The following is an 18,244-nucleotide window of genomic DNA, read 5'->3' as shown; positions in this document are numbered from 1 at the left end:
GGAAAAGAGTGAGCATGAGAGACAACACGGGGGAGGAAGGAAAAGGAGGAATAATACATACCATTACGAGTGAGAGAGAGCGAGCTTGAGAGGAGCATAATAGAGAGAGAAGGCCAGGACAGAAAAAAGAAAGATGGAATGTATTAAAGCAGATAGCTCCTGAAAGGGAAGCTAGTGACGCCACTTGGTAGAAATCAGAACACCCTGTTCCCCTCCAGAGCTTCAAAATAAGCACCTTTCCGGGATGGAGTTTTCCCCAGCCCTCTGCAGCAGCCATAAATTTAACATGGGTCATGGGCCAGCCAGAAGCGCTGGTTTATTAGTCTCCCCTTTTGCTGGGGCATGCACTTCTCTGCCCTCTGCCATGCTCTGGCCAGCTCCCCCGACTCCCTCCCTCTGGACCTGGAGCAAAAGGGGCGAGGTGATGCCCCTCCGACCAGTCCTCAGGGTGGTGCCTGCACCCAGCAGCGGGTGAGCTGCCGCCTGCCTCGGTGGGTGTGGCAGCACTTGGCTCTGTGATAGGCTGGAGCCGGCTCCTTAGAAGGAACTGGGCACGTGTTTCTAATTGTGGAAAAGCTGCTTCCCTTAGCCTGCCTAACCTCAGCCGGTTCCAGATCTAGGAGGAAACCATTGCCGGCTGCCAGAAGGCACTGATAGGCAAAGAAAACACCGGAGCCCCATCTGAGTTCTAAGGCACACAATCCTGAGACTTGGATAAGGTTCCAGTTCTGCCCACACAGGCCAGCCTGAGCTATCTTTCCTCCTCATAGACCTCTGAGAGCCTGGGAGACATTTTTCACATGGGACCAGGAGCCGAGTTATAAAGTCTCAAGTCTCTGCCTACCGACAACAAAAGCTGGTATTATTGCATGAGTAAATAACTTGACTGGTGAAAGACAAGAAAATCAAAACAAAGCAACAGCAAAGTCAAAGCAGCTCTTCCCTATAAACTAAGCCCTGATTCCAGCTCCTGTATGGTACACAGTGGGGCTTTGAAACAGATCTTACCTACCACACTACAGCAAGTTTTCCCTTCTCCAGCCCTTTTCATCTTGAAGCACTGGCAATATTTTAGAAATCTAAGAAGCCCCTCTAAGGAGAGATGTGCTGAACATTTGGAAGGGCCTCTCTCCTCCAAGGACAAACAAGCAGCGGAGGAGGGGTGCACAGATGCTCTGCAGCTCTGGACGTCCTGATTCATACAGCTCGACCTGGACACTTCCAGCTAAGCGCCTGCCCATGCCGCCCCACCCCCTTCCCTTCCCTTCCTGGCTCCCTCTTACCCTTCCTTCTTATCCTGATCCCTCCCTGCCAGTTGTTGGACCTGAAGTTTCTGCTGAATCACCATCCAGTACTTAGTTCAGCCAAGAAGCCTGAACACCCAGCTCAGCGATTTCCAAGAGCTGAGTAATTCTTCAGCATTAGCTAAACATGGCTCCTGAGCTGGGGCGGGGGGAGAAGAGAAAAACAGAAGACACAGGGAAAGCAGGGGAGACAGGACACAGCATGCTGTGCTACCTGGGGGAGCCCCCTTTAGTTCCTACTCATTACTTTTCAAGCCCAGGCCGAAAAAATTCCAGCTATTTCATGCCCCGATTCTCAGGGCCAAGAACAGTAACATCATGGCCCTTGATAAATGTTTGCTGAATGAACAAAGTGCCGTGATTCTCATTTATATAAGGCTTCCCCAGGGTCCCAATCCCCTTCTGTTCCACAGCAGGCTTTTTTTTTTTTTTTTGGCGGTACGCGGGCCTCTCACTGTCGTGGCCTCTCCCGCTGCAGAGCGCAGGCTCAGCGGCCGTGGCTCACGGGCCCAGCCCCTCCGCGGCATGTGGGATCTTCCCGGACCGGGGCACGAACCCGTGTCCCCTGCATCGGCAGGCGGACTCCCAACCACTGCGCCACCAGGGTAGCCCCAGAGCAGGCTTTTGAGCAGCATCCTGGGGTAACCACCCTGAGGAAGACTTCCAACCAAAGACCTGCTCAGTATCTCAGGGATTTGGAGAGGACGTGGAAGGCAGAAATAGAGAGAAAACATTGTTAACTGCTCACTACAAATGCTGGAGACAGTTAAGTAGAAACATATTTCATTTGAAACTTATTTAATTTTGATTTGTAGATCAACTAGATTTCTCTCTCTTAGTAGTCAATCAGTCGACACGGCGGCTGATTCTACTTCTAATCCTTTCTTGTTTTTGTCACCTTGTAACTTCGTTTTTATTTTGGGCCACCACCTCTTTGGCCTGGAAAAATGCTAAGCCTGCTGACCCGTCTCCCTGCTTCAAGTGTCACCGTCTTCTTCACTCAGATGTGAACCTAATCATATTACTCCTCTGCACAAACTCCTTTGGTGGTTCCTTAGATGAAGTCTGCTCTTCTCTGCATGATATGTAGAATCCTTTACGATCTGGCTCGTACTCACCTCTTTTGCCTTATCTCCCGTCTCTCTCCTAGGCCTCACCCACACAAAAGTACTTGCTTTTCTCCAACGAGTCATTTCTTTCTTGACTCCAAGTCTTGCCTATGCTCTTCCCTCTACCTGGCTGTTCTACTGTATGCCCACCTGGAGACTGCCTACTTACCTTTCCAGACTCAGCTCAATCTGGGAACCTTCCCTAGCACTCCTGTCCCAACTCTGAAGCACCTTTCTCTGTGTGGTACATTCTTCTGTCATCACATTATATTGTAATTTTTTGTTTGTACACCCATCTTTTCACTGGCCTTTAATCTCTTTCAAGACTGTATAAATAATGCCTCACCTCCACTCAGTGTAGGAGCTCAGTATGGTAATTAACTGATGGATTTGCAGTTTCTTTTTTCCTTGGAAATCCATTTAAACAGGTGACCCTGATTTGGTCCATCTGCCAGAAACCCAATTGAGTGGATTTTGTATAACTGTACCCAATTCATGGCTGAAATTTTGAAATGGGACTATGGGGTTGCTGTGTCTGTTTGCGTGTTTGTATATGTCTATATACATGTGTTATAGATGTGTGGTATTTTCTACCTCCAAGCGGTATTGCCAAAATTAACTTGTAAAAGAGTGCCATTTAGTTGGCTTAAAGAAAATTAAGCAGAGGGACTTCTCTGGTGGCGCGGTGGTTAAGAATCTGCCTGCCAATGCAGGGGACACGGGTTTGATCCCTCATCTGGGAAGATCCCACATGCCATGAAGCAACTAAGCCCATGTGCCACAACTACTAAGCCTGTGCTCTAGAGCCCACGAGCCACAACTACTGAAGCCTGTGCGCCCTGGAGCCCGTGTGCCACAACTACTGAGTCCACATGCCACAACTACTGAAGCCCATGCACTCTAGGGCCTGCATGCCACAACTACTGAGCCCACGTGCTGCAACTACTGAAGCCCGCATGCCTAGGAGCTGAGCTCCACAAGGGAAGCCACCACAATGAGAAGCCCGCACACCGCAACAAAGAGTAGCCCCCGCTTGCCACAACTAGAGAAAGCCCGCGCGCAGCAATGAACACCCAACGCAGCCAAAAATAAATAAATAAATAAATTTAAAAAAAAAAGAAAAGAAAAATAGCTTGGCATGATGGTTGACTTTGTCTAATGCCTCAGGAAGTTTTCATGGGTAATCTAAACATTAATTGTTGGAAACAAGTAAATTAAATAAATGTAAATGGGACAACAGTTTTTAGGTGAACTCTTTAATAATTATTATGTTTTATGGTATGTCCACTTAAAAATGATTTCTCAAAATCTTTTAGTAATTTAAAACTTTGGAGTTTTGCTAAGTTAAATGATGGGGATTCACTGAATGTCTAGATCACTTCCAAATAAGATAAAATACTGAAACATTAACTGCTAAAGAAGTCTAAGTTTACCTACTTCTGTCTTATTATAGAAAAACTAAAGAAGTTTATATGTATTAAAAACATGTCTTGTACCACATTAAAAAAAAGTATGTTATGAGGAAATGTATGGTTTAGAAATTATGATATGCATTCATAAGTTTGCCAATCAAAAAAATACTGGTATGACAGTTTACAACTGCTTAACAAAGACGAAACAATTATCTTTTTTCTTCCTACCTGATGTCTCTAAAATTTGGAAACTCAGTGAGTATTCTTACTTTCATGGCAATATAGTTATTTGTATAAGTTCAGTAAGAATCTGTTCTCCTTATAACATGATACAATTAGAAATATTGGTTATGGGACTTCCCTGGTGGTCCAGTGTGTAAGACTCCGAGCTTCCAACACAGGGGGCCTGCGTTCGATTCCTGGTTGGGGTACTAGACCCCACATGCATGCCACAACTAAGAGTCCACATGCTGCAACTAAGGAGTCCCATGCTGTAACTAAGAAGTCCACATGCCGCAACAAAGATCCCACGTGCTGCAACTAAGACCCAGCACAGCCAAAATAAATAATAAATATTTTTTTTAAAAAAGAAATATTGGTTATATTACCAGGGCTTTGACTGGATTGTCATATTTGAGAGAGACATACATAGAATTAGATATGACCAGACAGCTTTAAAGAACTAAGGTTGACTTCATGGAGCCATAAAGTCCCTTGGAAAAACAACCTGGTACCTTGCCTTCAGGGATCCCAGAAGCTTTACCAGGTGAGTAAGGAAAGTTCCTTCCTTGCAGGCACAAGAACCTCAAGATAATTTTGGGAACCTCAAGGAGAGAAAAATTCACCTGAATTCATAGGTATTACAGGTGAATCTAACGTCATGTCTTCAGTGTGGCTTCCTGGCCTCGAGGGGCAATTAAAAGTTCAATCTGGGGCTTCCCTGGTGGCACAGTGGTTGAGAGTCTGCCTGCTGATGCAGGGGACACGGGTTCGTGCCCCGGTCCGGGAGGATCCCACATGCCGCAGAGCGGCTGGGCCCATGAGCCGTGGCCGCTGAGCCTGCGCGTCCGGAGCCTGTGCTCTGCAACGGGAGAGGCCACAACAGTGAGAGGCCCGCGTACCGCAAAAAAAAAAAAAAAAAAAAAGTTCAATCTGGCAATTCCTTATGAACAGTTCCAGCAAAGCATATTTTAAAAGGCCTGGACTTATGTAAATAATCAGGCCAAGTTTAATAAAATTAAATTTATTTTACAAACAAATGAGTCTTAATTTGGCCATCTTTGGTAAAGATGAAGGTGATTTTAGAGAGGGAGAAAAAATTATGTTTCAATAGAAACTGTAATACACGCTTATGGATATTAGATTCGAATTCTGTTAATCATCTTTGAGGTTTTGTTTTTCTACCTGTAAACTGGACTGGATCCTGCATTCTTCTAGTTTCCTCAAATATTTGGCTACAGCCCTCCAAGCTTACATTTTCAATTTTTCTCTCATTTTTGACTTGAAATTATTGAGAACTAAAGCTGTCCATTTCTTGAAGCCCTACAAACTGTAACTGAACAACCTGATATAAACTTAAGCAAGATCAGCACAATAACCCACGTTTAGACAATCTTTGTGCCTATGGCTTTGTAAGCCACTCAGGAAGTTTACCTGAACACCAGATGACATCACAAGAGATTTCAAACTATAAAAGATGCTTTGAGCCTAACATCTAGAAATCTCAGCTGGCAACTCTCAAGACTCAGACACTGGGTTTATAATTTGCTTCAACCATTAACCTCTATTTTTCTTTGTCTCCACAGAAATGCCTCTTATTAAATACCTGATTGCTTATACCCTGTGGGCCTAACTTTGAGTGCCCACCTGCATCACCACCTCCTGAAATGAGTAACTGAAGTGACCTATTGTCTGGACGAAGAGACTCGTTCGAGGAGATATAAAGCAATCTATCAACTCAACTTTTTGACTGTGACAATTCTAGAAGAAGTTTCGAAGGCGAGACTGGAGGGGACCAAGATGTGCCTCCCCAAAATGTCTCTGGCATGCAGATTAGTTCAAGTTGAAAACAATCAAGGCCCAAAAGACTCAGGAAGAAATTTTGCCCCTCCCCCCAGCTGCCTAAAAAGAATTTAGATAGAGGACCTGTTCCTGGAGTAGTGCTATCACCAGAGATATCTGCAAAATGTGGGCTGGGTGGTGGGGAGATTAAAGATTAGAGTCCACCCTCTGTCCCATTGTCTCCACAAGGCTCAGCTAACAGTTTTTACCAAACATTTGCTTTTCATTTTCATGTCAATTACCTTCCTCCCTTTGAAGTCCCAACATTCTCTTTTGTCTTTAGCTGAAGGTGGTATTTAAGGTGAGGGTTTTGACTATTTTGGCGAGTTACTCAGTTTTTCTGGGTCTCTTCTAGGTATAGTTGTTATTAAACTTTTGTTTGATTTTTTCTTGTTAATCTGTCTCATGTCAATTTAATTCTTAGACCAGCCAGAAGAACCTAGAAGGGTAGAGAAAAATTTCTTCCTTCTCAACAATACATACAAGGCTGATGAGACACGCACAGCACTCTTTGGGGACCAGGGGAGCGCAAGAAGACAACACTGTCCAGGTACCTGTGGTAATATGCTTAGTGCATGGGAATGAGACGTTTGGGCCTCGAGAATATGAAACCTCAAAGGAAAATGAACTGAGAGTAAGGGATTTAGAAGTTAGGAAGGACTGCTGAACACTCTGATGTCAAGGGATTAATTTGTAAGAGATGTGCAAAACAACACACACAGGTATCTACCAAATCATCATGCACCATGCATCTGGAAACTTCCTGAAGAGGAACTGCAAAGCAACTCAGGGTTAAAAGCAATACCTACAGTGAAATCCTTAACCTTCCAAATCACTCAAGGAAGGAGAAGAAATCTGAAGCCCTGGAAAACTAGCCTCTTCAGAATCATAGTAGAGAGATAGAAAACAAGATAAGAAGCTTTTTTTTTTTTTTTTTTTTTTTTTTGCTTGTGACATGCATGCAGGGTACTCCTTTCTCCTCAGGGCAAGAAAGGAGAAGGAGCTTCTTTTGTACAAGGCATTCTGGAAGAGGGGGACTTGAATGAGAAGAAAAGATTCTAATTCAGATGCTGGATGTGACCCCAGCCCCAAAAGAGAGGAAGGAGGTCGGGAGCTGCCCGAGTGAAAGGTGGCCCAGTCCCCAAGAGAGGGGGGACAAACAGAAGGAAAACCCATAGTTAGGAGCAGGATATACAAATGGGGGACCCCAGAACACCTGGCACTCCTTATGTGTCACTGGGACCACTTTGTTTATAACTAGAAACTCAGGTAGTAGCCACAAGATGTGGCTAAAGGATAAAAGTGCAAGCTGCAGAAATAACTTGTCAAAATGTATGTCTAAATACCCAGATGTGTGTGCTGAGAGATGCATTTTACTTACAATTATTAGCATACCTATCCACTGTTACAAGGGCTCCTGGGCAGGGGAGAGGGGTAAAGATAAGAGGAAGCTTTCCTGGTCAACTCTCTTTATATATTACTTGACTCTTACTTAGAGAATATAGTCACTTACTTATGAAATAAGAAAGGAAGGAAGGGAGGGAGGGAGGGAGGAAGGGAGGGGAGGGGGGGAGAGAGAAAATACTCAAGCAAATCACAAAAGGAAGGTACCAAAACCAAGTTCTAATCCCTCTCATTCTCCTGCTTCCTAACTCCCTCCTCCCACTAACATACTTGCTCTGGAGAAGGGAGAAAGGCTTTTCATTTAATTAAAATATAAAAGACTTTCTTTTTTTACTGCCTGGTGGCTAGGGGTATTTTGCTGACTCAGCAGTGAATAATCAGCTTTGACCTAAATAATAGAATAACTCAAAGTGGCAGCTGCAGTTGCATAAGCTGGAGCCAAATCTGCAGTTCCTTCTCTCTCGCTCTCCTCCCCGCTTCACTCCCTTCAGGCTATGAGAAGGCAAGCCAGTTACAGCAGGTTCTTTCTGCCTCTCCACCCGCATCCGGCCATTCCCACCATCACTTCTCATCCGATCTTTTCCAAAACTCTAGAGGGCCTTTGCGCAAGGAGTCACCTACCTAGGCTTGGCGGGTTTGGGGAATGCAAAGGAAGCCGTGGGGTCTAGTTGCCCGGGGAACTCTACCCTGTGGCCTGGTTTCTCTCCTAGGGGAGGACTGAACAGCCTCAGGGTTCTTGATTTATAGTTGGAGGGTGAGGGTGGCCTGTCATCTGAGATACTTTAGCAGCATCAGCAGGAAAAAGGAAACTGTGTCTGTGGGCATGAGATGCTGAAACAGCAGTGGCCTGCACTCTGTGGTCCCCCTTCCTACCCCCATTAACCTATCTGATGGTAGAAACAGCCACTCCTCCTGCATTCCCATGCCCCCTTCCCCCTCCTCTCACCTCCCGCAGCTCCAGATCCAGCCAGCAAGCAAGGACCAAGTGACTATCCTCGTGACTACCCTCGGTGACTACACGACAGGATCACGAGGTGCCCAATGCTGTGCTAAGAATACTCTTGTCTTGGGCAATCCTTGCCACGGCACGTACAGCACACGCGAGATCTCAGCCTCATCTCACGAGAGGTGGGCCGGTGACCTGGCCAAGCACTGGCTGCACTTAGAAAGTGGTGCAGAGATGCAGGCTCGGGAAGCCCGGTTCTGGAGCCCACATCCCTCTGCCTCCAGATCCACGAGCAGGCCCAACCGGCACAAGGAGTACGCTCCAAACAAGTATGTTGGCTCCACAGTGCCACTTGCCTAGATGATGGGGTCTATCCCGGGGCTGCACACCACTGCCAATGAGGGCACACACCCCTCAGGTCCCACTCCAGCTCCTGGGTGGGCGAGTGACCCCTCCCTCCCCTTCCCACCAGCAGAACAGAAGGAAGTGTCAAGACCTGGGACAGAGTGTGACCAAGATGGTCACTGCCCTCAGCTAGGTGGATGTGTGCTGGAAGGTGTGGGAAGGCAGGGACTGAGCTGACTCTAGAAGTGGAGCCTCTGAAAAAGTCCAAATATTTACTTTAGAAATTAGTTTTTGGCTAAAAGGTACAACATACCCCAATCCATTGAGATCCCTGATTATCAGAGATTAAGTGTTGAGACTTCCTAGTAATACAGGTTGCCAAACTTCTCCATAAAGCCTCTCTAACCTATTCCAGCTCACAGAGATCTCTTTCCCCTTTTCAGAATTTTTACTGCAATTGAATCCTAACCATGGAATCTGTCTATATGGCTTTTCTGCCTAGTTAGACAGAAAACTCATCTAAGGGCGGGGACCATGGACATGCTGCTATTTGTTTTCTCCCAACTCACACCTTTACACTCTCCTCCCAGAGAGGTTTTGTTTTTGTTTCTTTCTGTTTTGTTTTTTTTTGCGGTACGAGGGCCTCTCACTGTTGTGGCCTCTCCCGTTGCAGAGCACAGGCTCCGGACGCGCAGGCTCAGCAGCCATGGCTCACGGGCCTAGCCGCTCCATGGCATGTGGGATCTTCCCGGACCGGGGCACGAACCCACGTCCCCTGCATTGGCAGGCGGACTCTCAACCACTGCGCCACCAGGGAAGCCCTCCCAGAGAGCTTTAAGATGTGAGCTGGCAGGTGGAGAGGCCAGAAAAGTCTTCCCACGAGAGGTAGGGAGTCTCCAGCGTGGTGTGTGCGCTGGAAAGAGAAGGAATCACCTTGGCTAATTCACTTTCCTGGCTCCGTTTCCTTTTCTGCTCTAGGCAAGTTGTAAGACTGGCCCAGCTTGCCTTATGGATTTGTTGTGAGGCTCGGGTCAGATGATACAAGTGAAACTACTTTATACGATGTAAAGAACCCTGCCAGTGAAAATTACCGTGCCTGTGAACAGCTATCGATATTTAAGTTTCGGGGCTTCCCTGGTGGCGCAGTGGTTGAGAATCTGCCTGCTAATGCAGGGGACACAGGTTCGAGCCCTGGTCTGGGAAGACCCCACATGCTGCGGAGCAACTGGGCCTGTGAGCCACAATTACTGAGCCTGCGCGTCTGGAGCCTGTGCTCCGCAACAGGAGAGGCCGTGACAGTGAGAGGCCCGCGCACCGCGATGAAGAGTGGCCCCGGCTCGCTGCAACTAAAGAAAGCCCTCGCACAGAAACGAAGACCCAACACAGCAAAAATGAATAAGTAAATTAATAAACTCATGCCCCCAACATCTTCTTAAAAAAGAAACACTTAAGTTTCTTCTTTTTTTTTTAAACACCAGATAATTATATGTGGAATCCATTTGTCCACAGCATGCAAATTGGAAACTGAAAAGTAACAAGGAAGAAAAAAAAGGAGGGGAGGAAAGAAAGAGGGAGAGGAAGGAGAACCAGAGATGTGTAGACCACGAGGAAGGCTAGAAGACGCCATCCTGAGAGCAAGGCCCAGATGGCACTTACATAAGCAGATGGCAGCCAGGAGGCGAAGGCCAGACTCTGGGGGGAAGCAGGTGGGGAAGAGCGGCTGCAGCACGTAGTTGGAGAAGGTGAGGGCGATGACAGCCTGGTTGGTGGGGTAGATCACCAGCACAGCAATCCATAGCCTCAGGAACCTGGTGGGGGAATGGGACAGCACTTGAGCCAAGACACCAAAAAAGACCCCCGCTCCCATCGCCTGGCAGGGCAGGGATTCAGAAGCCATCACGGAAGCCCGGGCAAGTCACTGGGCAGTGTTAGGAGAGGCAGGTGGGCTAAAGGGGTGCGGTTCCTTTTTGTTTTCAGGGATGCTAAGGAACCCAGCCACTGCTCAAAGGAGACACCTAGCCCTCTGCAATGACGGTAAATTGGTTTAACGATGAGCTGTTTCAACTAGTACTGACACGTCTTGGTGTTCTTTCTCTCTCCCTGCTCCTTTCATCATTTCATCATCTCTTCTCTACCACTCTGGCCCCCAGCATCCACTGGTGGAAAAGAAAATTTGCAACCCCGGAATCTTCACAGTCAGGGCATGCTAAAGGTGTGGCCACTTAAGCAAGTGCCAAGGGGAGGCATCGGCTGGGGGTTTGTCCTCCACGCCCTTGGGCCCCTTGGTGAGGTTTGAGCTCCTCAGTAACAGGGCTGCAGGGGCTGAGGATATCAAGATCAGGGTCTGGAATCAGGGATACCGTTATCCTTGGTAACGTGAAAAGTACCCCGTACCTTAGTGGTCACTCTCATTTGTCAGGATAAAAGGGCTTTGTTTTTGTGATGTGCTTTCCCCTCGCATCTCCAGTCAGAGTTGTCATTTAGTTCTACTTGTTCTCACTCATAGAATCTTGCCCACTAAGGTCAACAGAGATTAAGGGAATTCCCTGGCAGTCCAGTGGTTAGGACCCCATGCTTTCACTGCCAAGGGCCCAGGTTCGCTCCCTGGTCTGGGAACTAAGATCCCACAAGCTTCATGGCGCAGCAAAAAAAAAGAAAAACAGAAAACAAAAAACCCTAAACAGAGATTAAAATTACAGCCTGGTTCCTCTGCCACTCTCAGGGGCATCAAGGGGACACAGGCTGAACTGGCAACCATGACTTAGAGGCAAAAGAGGAATCCCAAGCTCTAGCGCTCTTCGGCATGCTGGAAAGCCCTGGCCTTGGCTTCTGGGACCGCTCGGTCCCCTGCACATCCTCTTACCCAGCCAGTCCTCCGAAGATGTCCTTGACGTAGGAGTAGTCACCTCCAGATTTGGGGATGGTGACCCCGAGCTCAGCATAGCACAGGGCTCCCACAGCTGTGATGAGGCCTGTCATGATCCACACAATGAGAGCGAGGCCCACAGAGCCGGCATTCTCCAGCACACCTTTGGGTGAGACGAAGATTCCGGAGCCAATGATGTTCCCTGCAAGAGGCACCAAGGGTACCAGGGGAGACGGTACAGTCAGTACAGTTGGCAGGACCAGCACCTGCAGGGGTGCTCTCACCTTTGATCTGATGCAGTGCCTTGGGGATGCGCTAATCCCCTCCAGGCAGGTATGTCTAGCAATAATTCTTCTTAGAAGTAGGGGAAAGAGGAGTAGACACTGGACATGTAGAGATCAGGAACTTGGTCGGGTACTTTACATGCATCATTTAATCCTCAGGACAAGCCTATAGAGTCAGATACCATTTCTCCCATTTTACAGAGGAGGAAACTGAGTCTCAGAGATACCAAGTGCGTCGCCGAAGTCCACACAGTATTAAGTGGTGGTGCAGATTGAACCGACTGGGCTGAACGTAGTCCAGCCAAGGTGGTGACAAAGGCCTTACTTAAGACTGGCTGGAAATGGAAGGGATGGAAAAAATGGGCTGTTCTGAGACCGGCTGCCAGGAAGAAAACTTTAAAAATGAGCTGAAGGGTAATGCCTTTGGACGGATTGTGGTCACACCATGTGTCTGGGGTCTTCAAGACCCACGAGTATGAACAGCACTCCTGGAGGCTGGCCTCTACCCCAGACACATGGCCCCACCCTTGGTGCGGAGCGTGAAATAGCCCTATCAGAACAGCCCTGGTAGTTTGGAAGTGGTTTGTCGGGGTGCAATATGTGCGAAGCCTCAGCACCATATTCTTCCAAAGGTCTCTCCCCTCCATTGTCCCATGTGCCCCTCACAACCACCTCATGGAATCAGGAGGAGGAGGAAGTACAGGCGTTTCTCTCTATTTTACAAACACAGCGACTAAGACACAGAGGGGTTAAGTGGCTTTCTCCAAATTCCACAGCTACTGGTAGGTAAAACTGGATCTAGAAGTCGGTCTCCTGTTGCTTAATCCAAGGGCTCTTTCCACTAATCCACTTCTGTTCTGTGTGCAAGGGGATGGTCCGCTCCTGAGAGGTGACGCTGGCCCCAGGGACTGAATGTTGGCTACTAGGATGTGTGTGCCGGGCGGGGGAGGAGCAGAAGTGTGGAGGCAGCTCCTGACATGTTCCTTCCTAAGCTTTCCTTTGTTCACTTCTTATGAGTCCAGGGATAGTTGTTTTGAAAGCTCCCTCTTCGTGCCCCACCCTGCCAAACTAATGAGGGCCTGGGGGAAGAAGCAGAGACTAAATAGATCCAGGTCGAAATACAGAGCTTGGGGCCAGCTGAGGCCAGCTGGATTTGACAGTGTTCTGAGAACACCTCAAACTCCCACCATCTCTCTTTAGTGGTTTGGGGACCTCCCTGGCAGTCCGGTGGTTAGGACTCTGAGCTTCCACTGCAGGGGGCTCGGGTTCGATCCCTGGTCAGGGAACTAAGATCCTGCATGCTGCACGGCGCGGCCAAAAAAAAAGAATGCCCTCTCTCCAGTGGTTTGGAACAAGTTCTGGGCTGAGTAAGATGCAGAGTATACGATTTTATGCTCGAATTTCAAAAACTGACTTTCGGATCTCAACTACAACTCAACCTCAATCCAGTCCTGAAACTTTCACTTCTAAACCAAAATTCAGTCAAAGGGGAAGAGAAGAGAATATTCACATCCTAAAAGCAGTAATATTTCATTCTTTCGGGACGTAGAATATGCTGCCCCTTTTCAAACTAAAAAATTGCTGCGTGTGATGAGTAACGAGAGAGGGAAGGGCCCAGGAGGATCATTAAGAACAGCCAAGCGGTGAGACTGAAATCGGAGGGCCTGGGGCTACAGCTAGATTCTGATGGGAAGGAGGCACATTTATGTCTCCAACAGGCCTTCTTTCCCCTAGTGCTAACTCTATCCCAACAGAACAGGGCTACATATAGAAGTGAAGCTAAAAGAAACAATCCCTCATGTTCAAGTTTGTGATCTAAACATCAGGCAAAGAGAGATAGAAAAATGAGATCCCAGGTGCCACCAGTTCTTAAAGGCTTTTCCTTTTTTTGGTATTTTTATTTAAAGTCCTAGGCTTGGAATGAGAGGACACCTTTCAGCCCTCCTCTGTCCTCAACCTGTCCCCATGTGTGCTGTGCATGGATGTTGGGTCAGTGAGGACTAAAAGGGCCTCCTGGTAGCATCCCAGGACTCAGGACACAGTCACCCTGTCAACGGACCCTTCACCTGCCACACTAAATGTGCGATGGGATTGCTGATGGTGCTGAAAGGTAATAGTAAACTCCTTGCCTGGCAGGAATTTATCAGAAGAGTCATCTGTAGGGCATTTTAAAGCCAGACAAGAAGAGAGCAATAGAAGCTTATAAAACTAGCTCGAGGGGCTAGAAAAACAATCAACATGGGAGAAAAACAAGGTTTTGGCTTTGGTCTTTAAGGTGCCGAAAGGGTGGTGGGGAGATAGCTAGGCAGTTCTCAGAACGAGGAATGGCTGCTGCCACAGGGGAAAGGGCGGTGGATGTACTGAAAAGATTCCATCTTCTCAGGAATGAGGAGTGTCAAAGTTCCACTAAGGTTCTTAGAAAACACCGCAGTGGAGATGAGTGAGCACTTCGGGTTCTCCTGCTTTCGTTCTGACATTTCCACAGTGTGTGCCCCTCCCCATCACCCCAGGTGGAGGGTGGGAGGTGCAAGACCAACAGCCCTTTTCGAGGGTCTGACTACTTCCTGTCTCCACTGATTCTTGGATAACGTGTCCTTCCATGGAGCTGCCGTAGTAGATGGTGAGGGCTGGCACTGGGACAAGAGTTCTCGTTTTATAAAACTTGAGCTCTCCCCATCAACAATCTTCATTTTGACCAATTAAAATGACAAAGATAAAAGTGGAAAAAAAAATTGAATTATGCTAACCAAAACTGAGCACTACGGGATGGGAAGGAGAGGAATGCCTTGCCCTGATTCTAGGAAGCCGCTACCTAGAAAACCAGAATCAGATGTCTCCTCCCCCTTAGCAGCCTCTAGAATTTCTACAGGGGGAGGAATATCACTCAGAGCACAGCTATGTACTGGAGCCCAAAGAATATTCACATTACATTTACTTAAAAGTGATGCTGGGACTTCCCTGGTGGCGCAGTGGTTAAGAACCCTCCTGCCAATGCAGGGGACACGGGATCGAGCCCTGGTCTGGGAAGATCCCACATGCTGTGGAGCAACTAAGCTCATGTACCACAACTACTGAGCCCCCATGCCACAACTACTGAAGCCCATGCACCTACAGCCCATGCTCCGCAATAAGAGAAGCTACTGCAGTGAGAAGCCCATGCACCACAACAAAGAGTAGCCCCTGCTCACCTCAACTAGAGAAAGCCCGTGTGCAGCAACAAAGAGCCAACACAGCCAAAAATAAATAAACAAACAAACAAACAAACAAATAAATAAATTAGACTACAATTCTGCAGCCTGTGGAAGGAAAACCACATTCACAGAAAGACAGACAAAATGAAAAGGCAGAGGACTTTGTACCAGATGAAGGAACAAGATAAAACCCCAGAAAAACAACTAAATGAAGTGGAGATAGGCAACCTTCCAGAAAAAGAATTCAGAATAATGATAGTGAAGATGATCCAGGACCTCGGAAAAACAATGGAGGCAAAGATAGAGAAGATGCAAGAAATGTTTCACAAAGACCTAGAAGAATTAAAGAACATACAAACAGAGATGAACAATACAATAACTGAAATGAAAAATACACTAGAAGGAATCAATAGCAGAATAACTGAGGCAGAAGAATGGATAAGTGACCTGGAAGACAGAATGGTGGAATTCACTGCCGTGGAACAGAATAAAGAAAAAGGAGTGAAAAGAAATGAAGACAGCCTAAGAGACCTCTGGGACAATATTAAACACAACAACATTCGCATTATAGGGGTCCCAGAAGGAGAAGAGAGAGAGAAAGGACCCAAGGAAATATTTGAAGAGATTATAGTCGAAAACTTCCCTAACATGGGAAGGGAAATAGGCACCCAAGACCAGGAAGTGCAGAGAATCCCAGGCAGGATAAACCCAAGGAGAAACACGCCGAGACACATAGTAATCAAACTGACAAAGATTAAAGACAAAGAAAAAGTACTGAAAGCAACAAGGGAAAAATGACAAATAACATACAAGGGAACTCCCATAAGGTTAACAGCTGATTTCTCAGCAGAAACTCTATAAGAAAGAAGGGAGTGGCACAATATATTTAAAGTGATGAAAGGGAAGAACCTACAACCAAGATTACTCTACCCAGCAAGGATCTCTTTCAGATTCGATGGAGAAATCAAAAGCTTTACAGACAAGCAAAAGCCAGAGAATTCAGCACTGCCAGACCAGCTCTATAACAAATGCTAAAGGAACTTCTCTAAGTGGGAAACACAAGAGAAGAAAAGGACCTACAGAAACAAACCCATACAATTAAGAAAATGGTAATTGGAACATACATATCAATAATTACCTAAAACGTGAATGGATTAAATGCTCCAACCAAAAGACACAGGCTTGCTAAATGGATACAGAAACAAGACCCATATATATGCTGTGTACAAGAGACCCACTTCAGACCTAGGGACACATACAGACTGAAAGTGAGGGGATGGAAAAAGATATTCCATGCAAATGGAAGTCAAAAGAAAGCTGGAGTAGCAATACTCATATCAGATAAAATAGACTTTAAAATAAAGAATGCTACAAGAGACAAGGAAGGACACTACATAATGATCAAGGGATCAATCCAAGAAGAAGATATAACAATTATAAATATATACGTACCCAACATAGGAGTACCTCAATACATAAGGCAAATGCTAACAGCTATAAAAGAGGAAATCGACAGTAACACAACAATAGTGGGGGACTTTAACACCTCACTTACACCAATGGACAGATCATCCAGACAGAAAATTAATAAGGAAACACAAGCTTTAAATGACACAATAGACCAGATAGATTTAATTGATATTTATAGGACATTCCAACCAAAAACAGCAGATTATACTTTCTTCTCAAGTGCACACGGAACATTCTCCAGGATAGATCACATCTTGGGTCACAAATCAAGCCTCGGTAAATTTAAGAAAACTGAAATCATATCAAGCATCTTTCCTGACCACAACACTATGAGATTAGAAATCAATTACAGGGAAAAAAACACAAACACATGGAGGCTAAATAATACATTACTAAATAACCAAGAGATCACTGAAGAAATCAAAGAGGAAATCAAAAAATACCTAGAGACAAATGACAATGAAAATATGATGATCCAAAACCTATGGGATGCAGCAAAAGCAGTTCTAAGAGGGACGTTTATAGCAATACAAGCCTACCTCAAGAAACAAGAAACATCTCAAATAAACAATCTAAACTTACACCTAAAAAAAGTAGAGATAGAAGAACAAACAAAGCCCAAAGTTAGTAGAAGGAAAGAAATCATACAGATCAGAGAAGAAATAAATGAAACAAAGAAAACAATAGCAAAGATCAATAAAACTAAAAGCTGGTTCTTTGAGAAGATAAATAAAATTGATAAACCTTTAGCCAGACTCATCAAGAAAAAGAGGGAGAGGACTCAAATCAATAAAATTAGAAATGAAAAAGGAGAAGTTACAACAGACATTTCAGGAATACAAAGCATCCTAAGAGACTACTACAAGCAACGCTATGCCAATAAAATGGACAACCTGGAAGAAATGGACAAATTCTTAGAAAGGTATAACCTTCCAAGACTGGACCAGGAAGAAATAGAAAATATGAACAGACTAATCACAAGTAATGAAATTGAAACTGTGATTAAAAATCTTCCAGCAAACAAAAGTCCAGGAACAGATGGCTTCACAGGGGAATTCTCTCAAACATTTAGAGAAGAGCTAACACCCATCCTTCTCAAACTCTTCCAAAAAATTGCAGAGGAGACTTCCCTGGTGGCACAGTGGTTAAAAATCTGCCTGCCAATGCAGGGGACACGGGTTCGAGCCTTGGTCCGGGAAGATCCCACATGCCATGGAGCAACTAAACCCGTGTGCCACAACCGCTGAGCCTGTGCTCTACAGCCCGCGAGCCACAAGTACTGAAGCCCATGTGCCTAGAGCCCATGCACTGCAACAAGAGAAGCCACCGCAACGAAAAGCCCACTCACCACAACGAAGAATAGCCCCTGCTCACCACAACTAGGGAAAGCGTGCACGCAGCAATGAAGACCCAATGTAGCCAAATTAAAAAACAAAAAAAAATTGCAGAGGAAGGAACACTCCCAAACTCATTCTATGAGGCCACCATCACCCTCATACCAAAACCAGACAAAGATAGTACAAAAAAAGAAAATTACAGACCAATATCACTGATGAACATAGATGCAAAAATCCTCAACAAAATACTAGCAAACAGAATCCAACAACAAATTAAAGGATCATACACCATGATCAAGTGGGATTTATCCCAGGGATGCAAGGATTCTTTAATATACGCAAATCAGTCAATGTGATACACCATATTAATAAATTGAAGGATAAAAACCATATGATCATCTCAATAGATGCAGAAAAAATGTTTGACAAAATTCAACACCCATTTATGACAAAAACTCTCCAGAAAGTGGGCATAGAGGGAACCTACCTCAACATAATAAAGGCCACATACGACA

The 18,244-nt window shown here is 45.9% G+C and overlaps 1 protein-coding gene across 1 annotated transcript in view; it reads right to left on the bottom strand.

The window, feature by feature from the left end:
- Positions 1–18,244, bottom strand: part of SLC7A8 (solute carrier family 7 member 8) — a 55,115-nt gene that overhangs the window by 24,598 nt on the left and 12,273 nt on the right. Inside the window, exons 2-3 of the mRNA XM_065871051.1 lie at positions 11,445–11,649; positions 10,238–10,389 (exon numbers count right to left, since the gene is read on the bottom strand). Coding sequence (XP_065727123.1) covers positions 10,238–10,389; positions 11,445–11,649 — 357 coding nt within the window. The remainder of the gene's footprint in view (positions 1–10,237; positions 10,390–11,444; positions 11,650–18,244) is intronic.

This window comes from Phocoena phocoena, chromosome 2 (genome assembly GCF_963924675.1).
Source record: "Phocoena phocoena chromosome 2, mPhoPho1.1, whole genome shotgun sequence".
Classification (NCBI taxonomy): domain Eukaryota; kingdom Metazoa; phylum Chordata; class Mammalia; order Artiodactyla; family Phocoenidae; genus Phocoena; species Phocoena phocoena.
Note: the sequence above shows the minus strand (reverse complement) of the source record. Positions and strands in the feature narration are given on the sequence as shown.